The sequence below is a fragment of the Vicugna pacos genome, chromosome 10 (genome assembly GCF_048564905.1).
Source record: "Vicugna pacos chromosome 10, VicPac4, whole genome shotgun sequence".
Lineage (NCBI taxonomy): Eukaryota > Metazoa > Chordata > Mammalia > Artiodactyla > Camelidae > Vicugna > Vicugna pacos.
In genome coordinates, this window is record NC_132996.1 from 28,738,090 (window position 1) to 28,754,225 (window position 16,136).

At 36.3% G+C, this 16,136-nt stretch overlaps 1 protein-coding gene across 4 annotated transcripts in view; it reads left to right on the top strand.

Moving 5' to 3' along the window:
- The window catches only part of STIM1 (stromal interaction molecule 1), a 171,362-nt gene that overhangs the window by 110,333 nt on the left and 44,893 nt on the right, over positions 1 to 16,136 (top strand). For all 4 annotated transcript variants that reach the window (XM_015238506.3, XM_006203401.3, XM_072969348.1 and 1 more), the window contains exon 3: positions 4,939 to 5,053. In XM_015238506.3, the coding sequence (XP_015093992.2) occupies positions 4,939 to 5,053 (115 nt within the window). The remainder of the gene's footprint in view (positions 1 to 4,938; positions 5,054 to 16,136) is intronic.

A 16,136-nucleotide genomic window follows, 5' to 3' on the forward strand; every position in this document is an offset into this window, starting at 1 on the left:
TGAGCAAGGTGGTGAACAAGACTGGGAAGGGGAGAGAGGAGTAATTGTTTCCAAGAAACTGGGAAACCTGCCTGATTCCAGCACCTGAAGATGTGCTCCTCCTCTTCTAGCTGTACGTCAGTGAATTCTGTTCCCTGATGAAGCTGGCTGGGCCTATTTTATTGGGAATTCTAGAGAGATGTCTCTCCTCCTGTCTGCTCTGTTCCACACCCCTTCCCTACTGCTTCACTTGGGATGGGGTTGCATGCTTTGTGCCACTGCCAGCGAGATTACTTTTCTCAGCTCATAGAGCTAAATATACCTAGCGACAACTGGTCCCTTGGCTCTTCAGAGAGCTGTTGAGCTGCACCTCTAGCCAATGCTGCATTCTCCATGGTAAGGCAAGACTTTCAGGGAGCCTCCTTAGGCCTTCCTAAGAGAAGAGCTGCTTGTTCTGAGTCTGAAATAGTAAATCCTTGTTGTGGGAGCCAAAAGTTGCCTGTTTGGTTTTGTTTTGTTTTTGCTTTTTGTTGCTTTTAAATTTTGTTTTAAGTCAGGTTTAGCTATCAGTTGGATGTGGGACAGAGTTCAGGGTAATACGTGGTAATGCCTACTTCAAGTATGTTAGACATCAGAGTTCTAGTTTAGTACAACTTTCTTGTATACTGAGTTTATGGCTGGGTAACTGGGACCTTCTGTCGAAGGGTATATTATTTGGTAGAGGAGATAGACACATAACAAGACTGATACTGGTATACACAGTGGCTGTGGGAGCACAGAAGTGTCATCTTTGATGAAGAAGCTTTTTCTTTTCCTGTCATATCCTTATCTTACCCTCCTTCCAATAATAATCACAGCTAACATTCAAGTTGTGCTTTAAAATTTAACTGCGCTTTTCTGAACTGAAGGAGTCACAAGCTCTATGCCCCTGAGGAGTTGGGTTATCATAACTGAAGAATGTGGGCTGCATAAGTGCACACACATAAATCTGTGAGTGGTGGGAGCTGTGGAAAACTAGAGAGAATATTCCTCTTCACAGGGCGCTCCTGCTGCTCCACTCTGGCGGATTGTTGCCAGGTAGACAGGTGAACTGAGGAGTGATTCCCTGGGGGTGGGGGCTTGAGGCCCTCATTGTCTCCCTCAGCACCAACTCCCCCACTTCCAAGCTGCCCCAGCTGCAACATAGATATAATATTCTTTCATATGGACAATTGATTTTTTCTTAATTTTAAGAAATTATAAATAAAATGAATAAAATTATGAATAAAAATGTCTTCATAAAATACTGCATTTAAAAATTAATTTGTAATGAACAATCTACATACAAACAATGTGCTTGCTATGCAAACACAACCTCACAACAAGTCCCTTAGCCACCACTCTCCCTTCCAATCAAATCGTAGCCCCTAAAGTTCTAAAGTTGTCACTGGAGCTCAGTGTTCCTGTATCTTTAGATATTTTTTAAAGAGAGCTGGACTTTTGGGGTGAAATTTGATTTCTAAATATAGTTTCAACTTATAAAATGCTCTGTGGGCCACTAAAAGACATGTTCAAAGGCAGTTTATGACCTCTGCAAACATGACTCATTTAATCCTTATCACACTCAAATGAGAGAGATAATTAGCTCTCATTTTGAGGGGAAAACAGGCCCAGAGATGCCAAGTACTTGCCCAAAAGTCTCACAGGAAGGGAGGAGTCTGTTTTTATGGGTTCGGAGCTCTTTACATTTTGAGTACACTGCCTTTGCTGCTCTTAAGGCCTAATTGTTGCAGTCCCACTACTTTATGCTCTAAAGAGATTTTGCTCAGCATCAGGCCTTTCCTTTGGATACAGCTTCTGTCAGCCCACATTCCTCATTTGGCACCACTTTCTTGCTGGCTTTGTTTTCTGACCCTACTCTTTCTTTGCATGTTTTGTGGCACCAATAGAGCCCGATGTGAGCCCCCGGGCAGATCCTCCTTGGACATTCTTCCCATGAGCTTCTCTGCTCTCCATATACCTCAGTGATCAGACTTGGCTATAAAAAGCAGTCTAATTCTCACATCATTGGAAACTGACTATGCTTCAATTGGAAAAAAAAAAAGCAGTCTAATTCTTGTTGATTCTCTGTAAGTAGCTGGTATGTCTCATCACAAGGTTTCCTGCAGTTAGCAGGTAATGGTAGAAAATCCCCTTCCTGGAAGATTTTGGTATTCCTGATCCTAAGGCCTACATATAACGTTTCCCTAGTCTTAGAGTAAGAGGGTCTGGCTTAGAGCCTAGGAGGACCAAAGTAGGGGCTACCTTAAAGGACCTGATAAATCAAAACTAAAAAATTATGAAGATTAGAAATTTGATCTCTTTAAAATATATGCAAAACCTGTCCACTTCTCATTACCCCTACACTATTACTTTGTTTCAAACCACCATTAGCTTACACCTTGACTATTGCAATTGCCACCTGGTTTCCCTGCATCTGCCCTTGCCCTCCTATAGTCTGCTTCTCAACACAGCATTCAGAAAAATTAAAAATATATATATAACTGTAATCATATCACACCTCTCTTCAAATTCCTCCATCTCAGCGTAAAAGTCAAAGTCCTTATGATGGCCTACAAGGGACTTTATGATCTGGACCCTTGTTGCTTCCCTGAATTCATCTCCTACTAGTTACCACCTCACTCATTTCTCTTTGACCACACTGGCCTCCTTGCTATTCCTGGAACATGCTTGTTCTTGTCTCAGGGCCTTTGCATTTGCTATTCCCTGTTCTTGGGATACTCTTCTTCCAGTTATTCGGCTTGCCTCTCTCCAACATTTGCTTCAGATGTTTGCTTAAAAGTTACCTTCTTAATGAGGCCTTCCTTGGCTCCTTTAGTTAAGATGATAAATCACGAATGCCACTACTCTTGGCATTCCCTGCTGCTCTTCCCTGCTTTATATAAATTATTGTCTCTCACACCCAAATGGGACGTTAGCTCAATGAGGATAAAGATTTTTATCTGTTTTGTTTACTACTTACTGCACTTCTAGTGCAGTAAGTTCTTTGTGTCTTCTGGCCACAGCTAAAATACCAGGAACTATGCTGGTACATAGAAATCTTATATTTGTTAAATAAATGAATGAATGAATTTCTGCCCCTAGACTGGCTGTCTCAGACTGCTTGTGGCTGTGCTTTCCCTGAGATGTCCTAGTGTCTGGTGTTTAAGGTCCAGTGATCTCATCACTTAGGACCCTAATGAGAGCAAATCAGACTCTTAATAAAATGACCAAAATTGTTTTAAGATTCATTATGAAAAGTAAGCAACTGAGATTGACAAGAAGTATTCTGAAATAGAAGAGCCATGGGAAAAGGGGATCAAGCTATTAGAGAAATTCTAAAAGTATAAAATAAAATAAAATGTATAATAAAATAGTCAAGTACTAGCACAAAAATAGAAATATGATTTAGTGCAAAAGAATGGAGAACTTAGAAATATACCTAACTATATGTAAAGACTTAACTTCTTATTAACTAGCATTTTCCCAAAAAGGAATGAAAGATAATTTAATGAATGGGGTTGGGATACTAGGTAGCAACTTGGGAAAAAATGTTAAGATTCACAATTTATTGCATACAATACACTGAGTGTTAGATGGACTATTTAAAAAATGTCTTCTTGTAAGAGTAGTGATCAGAGTTGCACATTTCTTTGATGTTCAGTGCTCTGTGGAAAACAGTGATACATGTTCAATTTTGTATGTATGTATGAGGTTAAGGATCAGGCTGAATGAGTATCTGTGAAATTAATTACCAGTCACATTTCTAAAAGCTTTGATTTCTTTTGCTTTTCTTCTTTCTTGTAAAAATATAGTATGAAAAAAAATCCACAAAACTAAAGGATAGTATATGCAGTGCAGGGGAAAAGTTTGGGCTATAAAGTCAGATACCTTGGGTTGGAATACTAACTCTATCACTTACCAGCTATAACTTTAGCAGATGTTTTAGTTATCTAATGATGTGTAACAAACGTCCCCCAAATGTAGTGGCTCAAAACAGCAATAACATTTATTTTGTCAGATTTCTCCAATCTGGGCTTGGCTTATCAGAGATAGCTTATCTGTATCCACTTGGCATCAGGTGAAGTAACTCAAAAGTAGAGGGGTGAGAATCACCTGAAGTCTCAGTCACCCACGTGTCTGACTCCTGGGCTGGAAGACTCATACAGCTGGGCTGCTCAGACATCTCTCCCTAACTCTGTATAGTCTTTCCGCATGATCTCTCTAGAATGACAGCTTCAGGGTAGCCAGGCTTCTTATGTGTTGGCTCAGACCTCCCACAGCATGTGTCCCAAAAGGGAGAGAGCCAGGTGGAATCTGTATTGCCTTTTCTAACCTAGCCTTGGAAGTCATTCCACATCATTGCTACCACATTCTTTTCATTAGAAGATGAGTCACTAAAAGTAAGCCTTTATTCAAGGCGAGGGGAAATACACTTTTATGGGAGGATTGTCAAAGAATTGTAGGCATATTATAAAATCATCACAGCAAGTAATTTAATCTCCCTAAACTTAATGTTTTGAGAACTTGGGGTAAATTGCGTTCTTTGAGAGTATTACTGTTCCCATTTGTAAAGTAGGTATGATAATCCACTGATTGTGAAGATTAGATGAGAAAACAGAAGTTATTGGAATGTTGCTTAGTGTATGAATAAGTGCTCAAAAGTCATTAATTCTTCCTCCCTTTTCCATAATTAAAAAATTAGAAGAAGGAAGTTCTCATTCATTTTTTTTCAAGTGAAAATATAACAGAGAAGAAAAGGCAGTCTAGTTGGCAAGTAGGACATAAACACATGGAAGGAAGGCTACATGAATGATGTGATACACTTGTACATTGGGGGGATGGGATGTGCTGTGGATAGTTAGATGGATGACCTGTATGGAGATCTTGGTGGGCTGACTCCCAGGTGTCTCTTGTGACTTGTGTGTTTTTCCCTTGCAGTTCCTGAGGGAAGACCTCAATTACCATGACCCAACGGCGAAACACAGCACCTTCCATGGTGAAGATAAGCTCATCAGCGTGGAGGACTTGTGGAAGGCATGGAAGTCCTCAGAAGGTAATAGGCATCCTGGTTATCAATCCTACCTGTCAGAAGGTTTAGAGAAGAGAGAAGAAGATGGGTAGAAACTTGGCCTTAAAAGGACATGGGTATAAAACGCTTAGTAAAGAACAAATTACTGAAATGGTTCTACATACTGAATGGAGACTGTATAGAGACTGAATGAGACTGAATAGAGTCACTGTGCTGGGAATGGGGCAAGATGCTTCAAACAGAGTTGGAGTTGTTCTTCATTAGAATTCTTATTGAATTCTATCCCTTTCCTGACCCGCTCTCCCAACCTCTCAAAGGAATCTCCCAGCCTTGTCTGCTTTATCTCCAGATATAGGGAGCCTGCTGGCCTTTTGAGGCAGCTCCTTTCTTCTGAAGCTCTCTACTTGGTCCTGGCTCTGCTGAGTCCTAAATGACTCAAAGATTGGGTTGAAGCCCAGGTGGACTCTCTCCTGAGTCTTCTTTTCCAGGTTAAATAGCCCTAGTTCTTTGAAGAAAACATTTTTTTTCCAGCCTCCTCTTCATCTTGGTTTCCTGCACGTGGACGCTTTTGTTAAATCTTTCTTAGGTCATGGCTTCTAGAGTTGAATGCAGGCCCCCAGTGTGGTTTGATCAGCACAGAGCTGAGCAAGACCGTTGGCTTGTCAGTTCTGGATGCTGTACATCTGTTAATGCAGTCTGATTAGTTACCGGTGCCTTCAACAGTCACATCACTCTGCTGACTCATGTTGAACCTATTAAATTAAAACTTTAGCTCTTCAGATCTTTTTCATATGTAAAACTGCTAAGCCATGAGTACCACTTTTTTTTTTTCTGAAACATTCGCTTCAGAGTTCTGAGTGAAAATATTTTGTGTGAGACTTGACAGGGAAAGGAAAAACAGTGCTTTAGCCTCTGCTACATTTGTACCTGTGGCTGGAGCTTCCTTTGATACTAACGAGAATGGAAGCAATCTCTTCCCAGGGTCTTTTAGGGTAGGACTTGATGCTAAGAAGAGTTAAACGTAAGTGACCACCAGGGTCCCTGGTTTTTCGGATGAGGAGCTTTAGGCCTAGATTTATAGTTACATGTTCATTGTCATGCACTTAGTAAACAGTGGAGTCAGAACTTAGACCTGGGCCTTGTGCTCTCTAGGCCAATGCTTTTCCATCCCACCTTGGTTGAAAGCACTGGTCTGGTGGTGGAGAAGACCAGTTTTGGTAGGAATGAAGCAGTTTCTATTTTTGTTTAAATTCTTACCTAGGATAATAGAATTTCAGTTCTGAAAGGGATCATCTATAATATAGATGGAGAGCATTAGATTTGAAACAGGAAGACCTGGATTCTAATCCTTGTTCTAGGATGGACAGGCTGATACTTCTTGTTAATTCTGTTTTCAGTTTGGAAGAAGCATAAGCTAGCTATACAAATAGCTTTTTGGAAATCATTAGAAGCTGGGTTCCTTGTGTGGGCTTTTATTTAACAGCTCTGGAACAACTCAGGCTGTCTACTGATGCGAAATCAAGCACAGAAATGATCTTTGGAATGATACCGGCACTGCCAGGGAAAATCTTCTAACAGTACCATTTAATTTTTTTTTCTTCTTTTTCGGTAACAATGTGAGGCCATGGCGCCTGGGTTTTAAGAGTAGTTGTCATAAGTAGGAAGTTAGAATGAAAGATGGCAGGGAGAGCATTCTTGGCCTTCTCTGAAAGTCAAAGAGAAGTAGCTGGGAAGGGAAAGCAACCAGAAACAGAGGGACTAAATCATAATATTAGAGAGCAGCTCAAGACAATTGTCTGGTAAGAACTTTATTTCTGGACTCAGCAACTAATTGGAACACTTCCAAGCATGTTTTAAATGACAGGAAGATGGAAGACAATGCAGTGAGTTTTGAAGAGGTGGTAGTCATTACTAATGAGCAGAGAAAAAATTTCAGTGCACAGTGATGTAGCTTATAGCTAAGCTAAAAGTGATATAAATGAACCGTTTTAGGATTTGCTAAAATGTCCTAAGTGTCCTGCCTGGTGGTTTGACAAACTAAAGTGAGAATCTTCTCGTGTACTATTTCTCCCAACAATTTGCTTCATTATTCTAACTAAGACCCGCTAGTCTTTCTGGAGTGATAATTTCCAGAGCTACAAAAAGCATGCAATATTCTGGCTCTGGCTCAAACTGGCTGGCCTGAATTTTGCTAGATGTCATAGATATCAGCACTGGTCATTTGTATTCATAGCAGTGGCTGACAAATATCAGGACCAACTGTATGATTAGTGTTGTTAACATTTTCTGACTGAAGTTGGGAGACAGTCTTTTCTCTGTGTTATTTCAATTTAAGCAGAAAAATCTGATAATCGCTATATTAGCTTTGAAGTTTAGTAATAAAAACAACAACAACTCAAAAACTGCTCTAATACTTACATTGTGTTTAATATGTGCTAGACACTGTTCTGAGTGCTTTACATATATTAACTAATTTATTTCTTACAGAAAGCTTATGAAGTATAAATACTATGATTGTCTCCATTTACAGATGAGGAAAATGAGGCAGAGAGAGTGATTAGGTAAAATAATATAACACAGTTCTGTCACTAACTATCCAGGCTAAGTGCAGACTTCTAAAGAAAAGGGCACAGTACCCTACAAGACTGCCCTCACTTCAGACACCAAACTAGCCATAAGCTCTGGATATTCCCAGACCACCTGGGTTCTGAGCAACTGGCTGTAAAATCAGGGGTTCTCACAATGCCCTCAGGTTTAATAATTTGCTAAATGACTCTCAGGATTAAGGGAAGTGCTATGCTTATGATTTCAATTTTATTATAAAGGATAAAAATTAGGACCAGCTACAAGAAGAGACCCATACAGCAAGGTCTTGCAGGGACATGAATGTGGAGCTTCTGTGTCCTCTCCCCATGGAATCAAGACATGTCACTCTCCTGGTACATCAGTTATCAGTGTGTTTGCCAACCACAAAACTCAACTGAGCTTCATTGTCCAGAGGTTTTATTGGGGTTTCCTATAAAATAGGCATGATTGATTGACCATGTGGTTGAACTCAGTCTCAGGCCCCTTCCTTCTCCCCAGAGGTTGGGCTGATATAACCTGGCTCAAGGTAGCATGAACTCAAGTGTGATCTGAGGGGCTTATCATGAATAACAAAGAATTGTTTGTGCATTTGAGCCAGTGGAAACAGTAACAGTGCCCTTTGTAGTAACAGTGCGGGGTGGTGGGAGACACTGACCTAAGAGGCTTCCCTTCTAAAGCAAGGCTTCCTTTCTTCTAAACAGAGTGCATTATTACTGTTTTTTCTCCCCTTTCCTGGACATGAGATTTTAAAAGATGCTTTCTGCCAAACAGAGTATATTTCTTAAGTAATAATTTCTTTACCCATTTTTATGGATCAAAAACATAAATTATCTTAATTATCAATTTTGATTCTAACTAATATGATTCCAACTAAACTTTAAGAACCTAATATTCTACTGTTACTCTGAACTTTATCTTGAGAAGAATGTTTATTTTCTACTCTGCTTTTGGAAATAATGAATTAAGCTTATAGATCTATTCCGCCTATGCTGTTTGTTGTAGAACAGGGTTTTTCGTAGGAGCAGTAGAGCAGTACTGGAAAACCAGGAGGCTTTTAGGGAGAAATTTCAGCAGAACTGACCTCTCTGTTGACATAACACAGAGGGCCAGGTGGCATTGGCTTTCATCTAAACCATTTCAAAAGTCAGATCAATGTAAAAGAGTTGGCATCCCCATTTTGATTTTACATAAACCCAATGAGAGATCTGTTTATTCTGTTCTTTTAGTTATTTAAAAATTACTTTGCTAAGTGAATCTTCAAGTTGTTTAGTCTTGTTGCTACATTTTTGGAGGAAAAGATACAATTGGCTTTTTCTTTCTCTTACATTCTTTCAGATATAAATACAAAATGACTGTGATAAGTGTTAAATTACTGCATCAACACTGGTGGGTTTTTGTTATCTGAAAAAAATTAACTTATTACATGTATTTTCTATTTATATTAGATAGCTACTTGAGGATAAAATGTCTTACTTGTATCCCCATTTAATAAAGAAAAGTGAGCTTCTTTCACCTATTTCTTTCCCCAAGTCCTGAGGATTTACCTCTTTAATATATTTTATGTGCATCTCCTTTGATAATGTTTTAGCTCAGCTTCCTCTTTTGAAAGATATTTATTGAGTTGTAATTGACAATAAAATAAGGTATAAATATTTAAAGTGTACAGTTTTTAAAGTTTTGGCACATGTATACAACTGTGAGACTGTCACCACAGTCAAGATACTGAATATATTTATCACTCCTAAAATTTTTCTCACAGCCCTTTGTGATCTCTCCTTTCATTCCCCTCAGGCAACTACTTATCTGCTTTCAGCCACTACATGCTAGCTCTCATTTTGTAGAGTTTTATGTACATGGAATCATATAATATGTATTTTTTTTAAAAAACTTGGCTTCTTTCATTTGGCATAATATTTTGAGATTTATTCACATTATTTCATATATAAATATTTTATTTATTTTTTATGGCTGAGTATAGTCCATTGTCTAGATATATCACAATTTATTTATCCATTCACCTGCTGACAGACATTTGAATTATTTCCAGTTTTTGGTTACACAAATAAAGCTTCTATGATTATTCATGTACAAGTCTTTCTATAGACATTTCTTTTCTCTTAGGTAAATATCTAGGAGTAGAATGGCTAGATCATATGGTAGGTATATGTTTTTAAGAAACTGTCAAACTGTTTTCAAAGTAGTTGTATCACATTGTACATTCCCACCAGCAGTGTGTAAAACTTTCAATTCATCCACATCCTTGTCAACACTTGGTATTGTCAGTCTTTTAATTTTAGCCACTCTAATAGTGTAGTGCTCTCAGTGGTTTTATTTTGCATTTACCTGATGACTAATGATATTGGGCATCTTTTCATGTACTGAAGTTGTCATTCATATATCTTCTTTGGTGGATTATCTATGTCTTATGTCTTTTTTTTTTATTGAGTTGTTTGTTTTCTTATTGTTGAGTTTTGAAAGTTCTTTATATATTTTGGATATAAATCCTTTATGAGATATATGCTTTGCAAAGATTTTCTCACAGTCTGTGGCTAGTCATATCTGCTTAACAGTGTATTTTAAAGGACAGAAAGTTTTTAATTTTTCTGAAGTCCAGTTTATCAGTTTATTTTTTTATGGATCATGACTTTGGTATCATATATAAGAAATCTTTGCCTAACCCAAGATTACATAAACACTTTCTCTTATGTCCTTTCTAGAGGTTTTATAGTTTTAGATTTTACATTTAGGCCTATGATCTATTTTATATATGGCACTATATATGGATTTTAGTTCTTTTTTATGCTTATGGATATCCCAGTTGTTCTAGAACCATTTGTTGAAAATTCTATTCTTTCTCTGCTGTATTGTCTTGTACCTTTTGTCAAAAAATCAGTTGTCCGTATAAACATGGGTTTATTTATGGACTATCTATTTTGACCTGATCTGTTTGTCTGTCTTTATGTCAGTACCATGCTATTTTGATTATAGTAGTCTTATAATAATTCTTTTAGTCAGGTAGTGTTAGCCCTCCAACTTTGTTTTTCTTTTTCAAAGTTGTTTTGGCTGTTTGTCCTTTAATTAGCTTATCAGTTTCTACAAAAAAAACCTACTGGGATTTTGACTGAGGTATCATCAAATCTATAGATCAGTTTAAGAGAGCCGACAACAATACTGAGTTTTCTGACCTATGGACAAGATATATCTCTCAGTTTATTTAGGAAATATACTTTCTCTCAGTAATGTTTTGTAGCTTTCAGTTTATAGGTCTTTCATATTTTTTGTCAGAATTATCTCTAAATGTTTCATATGATTTGATGCTAGAATAATAGTATATTTTTTAATTGTGGAAAAATATACATAACATAAATTTTCTATTAAGTGGTATTTAAAGAATTTAATACCTGATTGCTTTATGTAGAAATATAATTGATTTTTATATATTGATCTTGTATTCTGCAACCTTGCTAAACTAACTTATTAGTAGGATACCATCAGGTTTTCAACTTTAGAGAACCATATGTGCTAGTAAAAAGAAAAGTTTAACTTTTTCTTTTCCAATCTGGATGCCTTTTAAAAATCTTTTTCTTGTCCCATTGCCCTGATTAGGATCTCCAGTACAGTGTTGAAGAGAAGTGGTAAGAGCAGATATCTTTGTCTTGTTTCTGATATTAAAGGGAAAGCATGCAACCTTTCACCATTAAATATAACAGTAGCTATGGGTTTTTGGTAAAAGCCCTTTGTCAGATCAAGGAAGCTACCTTCTATTCCTAGTTTGCTGAGAGCTTTGATCAAGAATGGATGAGATGGATTTTATTAAATGAGTTTTCTGTGTCTATTGAGGTGATTACCTGGTTTTTCTATATTTGTTTGCTAATATGATGAATTATTTTGATTGATTTTCAATGTTTAACTCTGCATCCTTGGGATAAATCCCAGTTGGTCATCTTCTTACTATATGTTTGGATTTTATTTGCAAAAATTTGTATTTTTATTTTTCTATTAAAAATTTCTATTGAAGTATATTTGATTATATTAGCTTCATGTATACAGCATAATGATTTAGTATTTTTATAGATGATTCTCCATTAGAATTTATTACAAGATAATAACTGTAGTTCTCTGTGCTATATAATATATCCTCATTGCTTATCTATTTTATACATAGTAGTTTGTATCTCTTAGTACTATACCCCTAATTTGTCTCTCTCTCCTCCCTTCTCCCCTTTGGTAACCACTGGTTTTTTTTCCTGTGTTTTCTATTTGCTAAAATTTTGTTTAAAGAATTTGCATCTTTGTTAATGAGGGATATTGGTTTGACATTTTCTTTTCTTGTAATATCTTTTTCTTTTAAAATTGATGTCAGGATAATGCTGGCTTCATAGAATGAGTTGGAAAGTATTCTTCAGCTTTTCAGACTTCACATAGAATTGGTGTATTTTTCCTTTAGCCATATGAACCTGAAATTTTCCTTGTGGGAAGGTTTTTTCTTTTTTTTTTTTAATCTATGGATTCAATTTCTTTAATAGGTATTCAGGTTGTTTACTTCTTCTTTAGTGAGCTTTTGTAGTTTGTGTCTTTAAGGAATTTATCATCTATCAACTTGTCAAATTTACTGGCATACATTTACTTATAACATTCCTTTATTATTCTTTTAATATATCTTAAATCTGTAATGTCTCATTCCTGATATTGGTAATCTGTGCTTTTTTTCTTTTCTTTTTTTTACTGTCTTGTTAGATGTTTATTAATTTTATTTATCTTCTCAAAGAACCAATATTTGGTTTCAAGGATTTTCTCCATTGTTGTCTATTTCATTGAATTTTACTTTGAACTTTATTTCTTTATTCTGCTTACTTTGGGTTTAATTTACTCTTCTTTTTTAGTTTTTTAAGGTAGAAGCTAAAGTCATTGATTTGAGACCTTTCTTTTTTTTCTACTATAGGCATTTAGTGCTCTAGATTTCCGCTAAGCCCTGTTTTAACAGCATTTCACAAATTCTAGTATGTTGTGTTTTTCTGTTTTTTTTTCCATCTGATTTATTGGTAGCATAGACAGAATAAAAATATGTAAAATGAAAACACAACTGATGGTAAATGCTTTTCCTCACTTTTTTTTTTGTCTGAGATCGTCTTCAAAAACTTAGCATCTCTTAATATATTCCAACTTTTGGGATTATCTTCACCCTAGAAATTCATACTTCTGAAATCTCTTGTATATTTTATATTTTAGTATTGGTTCTTCACTATGTTAGATGATATATTTTATTTTTATGTTCATTCAGCTCAAAATACTTTCTATTTCCTTTTTGATATCTTTGATTCATGAATTATTGAGAAGCAAGTTATTTAGTTTTCAAATATTGGGGGATTTTCCAGAGATTTTTCTGTTATTGATTAACAATTTAATTCCATTGTGATTTGAGGACATACTTTGTATGACTTGAATCCTTTAAAATATTTTAAGACTTCCTTTTAATGTACCCAAACATGATCTATCTTGGTAAATATTCCACATGCCCTTGACATTTGTTGGATAGAGTGTTCTAGAGGTGTCAATCAGGCCATGTTGATTGATGGTATTGTTCAAGTTTACTGTATCTTTGCTGAGTTTCTGCCTACTTGTTCTATCAATTAATGAAAGAGAAGTATTTAAACTTCCAACTATAATTGTAGATTTTACCTATTTCTCCTTGCAATCAATTCTGTGAGTTTTTGCTTCATGTGTTTTGAAGGTCTATTAACTAGGTGTGGACAGATGTAGGATTATAATGTCTTCTTGATGAACTGACCTCTTTATTTTTATGAAATGATCTTCTTTATCCCTAGTACTATTCTTTGCTTTAAAGTCTACTATGATATTAACATAGCTTTCTTTTGAGTGCTGCTGGTTTGATATATCTTTTTCCATCTATTTATTTTTAACCTATTTGTGTTTTTCCATTTAAAGTGTATTTCTTATAAACAGCATGTGGTTGGACTTTTTTTTCCCCAGTCTGACAATCTCTGCCTTTTAATTGGGATGTTCAGACCACTTACATTTAATATGCTTATTAATATGGTTAGATTTGAGTCCATTATCTTCTTTTTTTTCTTTCTGTTTTTCCCATCTATTCTTTGTTCCCTTTTCCTCTTTTTCTGCCTTCTTTTGATTTGAATTAATGAGTGTTTTTTATGATTCCATTTTATCTTCTTTGTTGGCTTAACTCTTTGTTTTGTTATTTTAGTGTTTGCTTTAGGTGGTAAAATGTATATCTTTAACTTATCACAGCCTATTTTCAAGCGATATTATTATACCTTGTCACATACAGTATAAGAACTTTCCAAGAATGTATTTACATTTCTGCCTTCTCAATCTTAGTTTCATTTCACTCTCTGTACTGTGGCCTGGAAATTTTCTCATAGCCATAAGCGGGGGCAATTGTATGATTTACCTCGTTTGTTTACCACCTCTCGAAGAGCATTATCTACTGTAGGCTGTTGTCCAGCGTCTTGAAAATCGTTGTTTCATGTATTTTGTTTTGTTTTGTTTTTGGTTGTTTCAGGAGGGAGGGTAAATTCCATCCCTGTTACTTCATTTTGACTTGTAGCAGAAGTCTCAACTTAATCATCTTCTGCTTTGCTTGAATGCATTCACACTGTTCTTGGCCCAGTCTAGCTCTACTGCAGTCTGTCTTTCAGTTAGTTCCAGAGAGATCTTTCTAAAATAAATGTCTGACCGTTTCTCTGCTTACATTTTTCAGTGGCTCTCCATTTTTTTAAAATAATGAAACAAACATGGTAGGACACCAAAATTCTGGGTGAAAGAAATATTCTTAAATGGAACATGGGCAAATAAAGACATTGCTAAAAATATTACAAGTAAATTTCTGTGTGGTCTTATATAGTAATCATGTTATTTTGAAAAGATAAATATTGGTTTTTCAATTGGTCAGGTAACACTTAATTTGTGTAGAACTAGCATTTAGTTTAAATCACAACTGCTGTCTCATTTGGAACTCAAGAAAATAAAGTACTAAAAGCTTGGTAGTTGTTGATGAAAGAAATTATCATAGAAAAAGACATTGATTTTTTTCATCATTATCTGTGAGGCATTAGTCAGATGCATTAAAATTAAGTGTCTATTTGTAATCTCAAAATGAATTACCTCATTTAGGAAAAAAAGATCAATATGCATATAAATAAAAATCTGGTGATCTTTTGTTTTCTGAGAGTTTCTTTATAATTTAGTATTGTCATTCCTTACTGACATCTGTAGTATTGGCCCCAAAGGGTCCTGTTTCTCTCTTATAATTTGTGCAAACATGCCTCTATTTAAAGAAAAATTAACTGAGTGCCTTCTACATACCAGGCATTGTGCTAGATTACTTTAGCGTACCAGGCTCATGCTTATTTCATATTTTCTACCACTCTTTATCACATTCCTTCTCTGTAGCTGCACTGATTTATCTGTAGCTATCTGCAGTTATATGTCATTCTCTTTCATCCTTTGATGGTTTCACATGTACTGTTCTCTCTGTTATTCCTCCTTTGTTGATCTGGTTAAATCCTGTTTGATAATTAAGACTCAATTGAAGTATCTTCTTCTTTAGGATAACTTCCCTGAAAACCACAAGCTAGGTTAGGTGCCTTCTGTGGTCCCACAGCCTCTTTACGCTTATCTTATCACAGCACTTAGCACACTAATCGCAACCATGTGCTCCCTTTAGCACACTTAGCACAGGACCTGGCCCAGAGCAAGGATGTGGAAGACAAGGTTTATCCTTGGGTCCACCATTGTATGATCTTCTACAAGTTGTCTGGCTCATTCAATATTCCAAACTCTAGGTTCTTTTACTACTCTGCAGCCGTGCTGCTATCTAGTGTTTCTCTAACCTGGTCTCTGCTGGCCATGTAGTTGCTTTATAGATGATTTCACTGGTATGTCCTGTTGGGGTCTGGGAGACCTGGTTTTTTCCAAGTAGCATAGTGGGCCTATAATATGAGACATAGGTGAAAGGGCCAGATTCTTTTTTCAATGATGGCTTAGGGTTTGGTATTGATACCATGTTAGAAAACTAACATGATGTCTACTTCATTCTGGGCTCAGATGACAAACTGCTAGTCAGAGCCAGAGGGAAACCACTCAGACAAACCACAGGTCTAGGCCACAAACTATCTTTAGGGTGGGGCACTTTGTAAGATTCTGTAGGTGTCTTGGAGTGCTCTCTAAGTAGCCACAAAGCTTATCACAGAGCTTATCAGAAGCTAGGCTTTGTGATGCCTTTTTACAGTCACTCCTTTCTCTGTGTCCCCACATCACCCAATATATCTGTCCCCCTCCTGCCTTCCATTTATCACACTGTATTATACTTACTTAATTTCCTGTATGCCTCCTTTTCTAGAAGAGAACCCTTGACGATAGAGATAGTCCATATTGATCTCTGTATCTAGTAACTAACCAAGGACCTACTAGAGTAAAGCCAGTGAAAGCTTAGTGAGTGAATGAATGGTGATAATAATAATAGCTAGTATTTGTTTAGCAC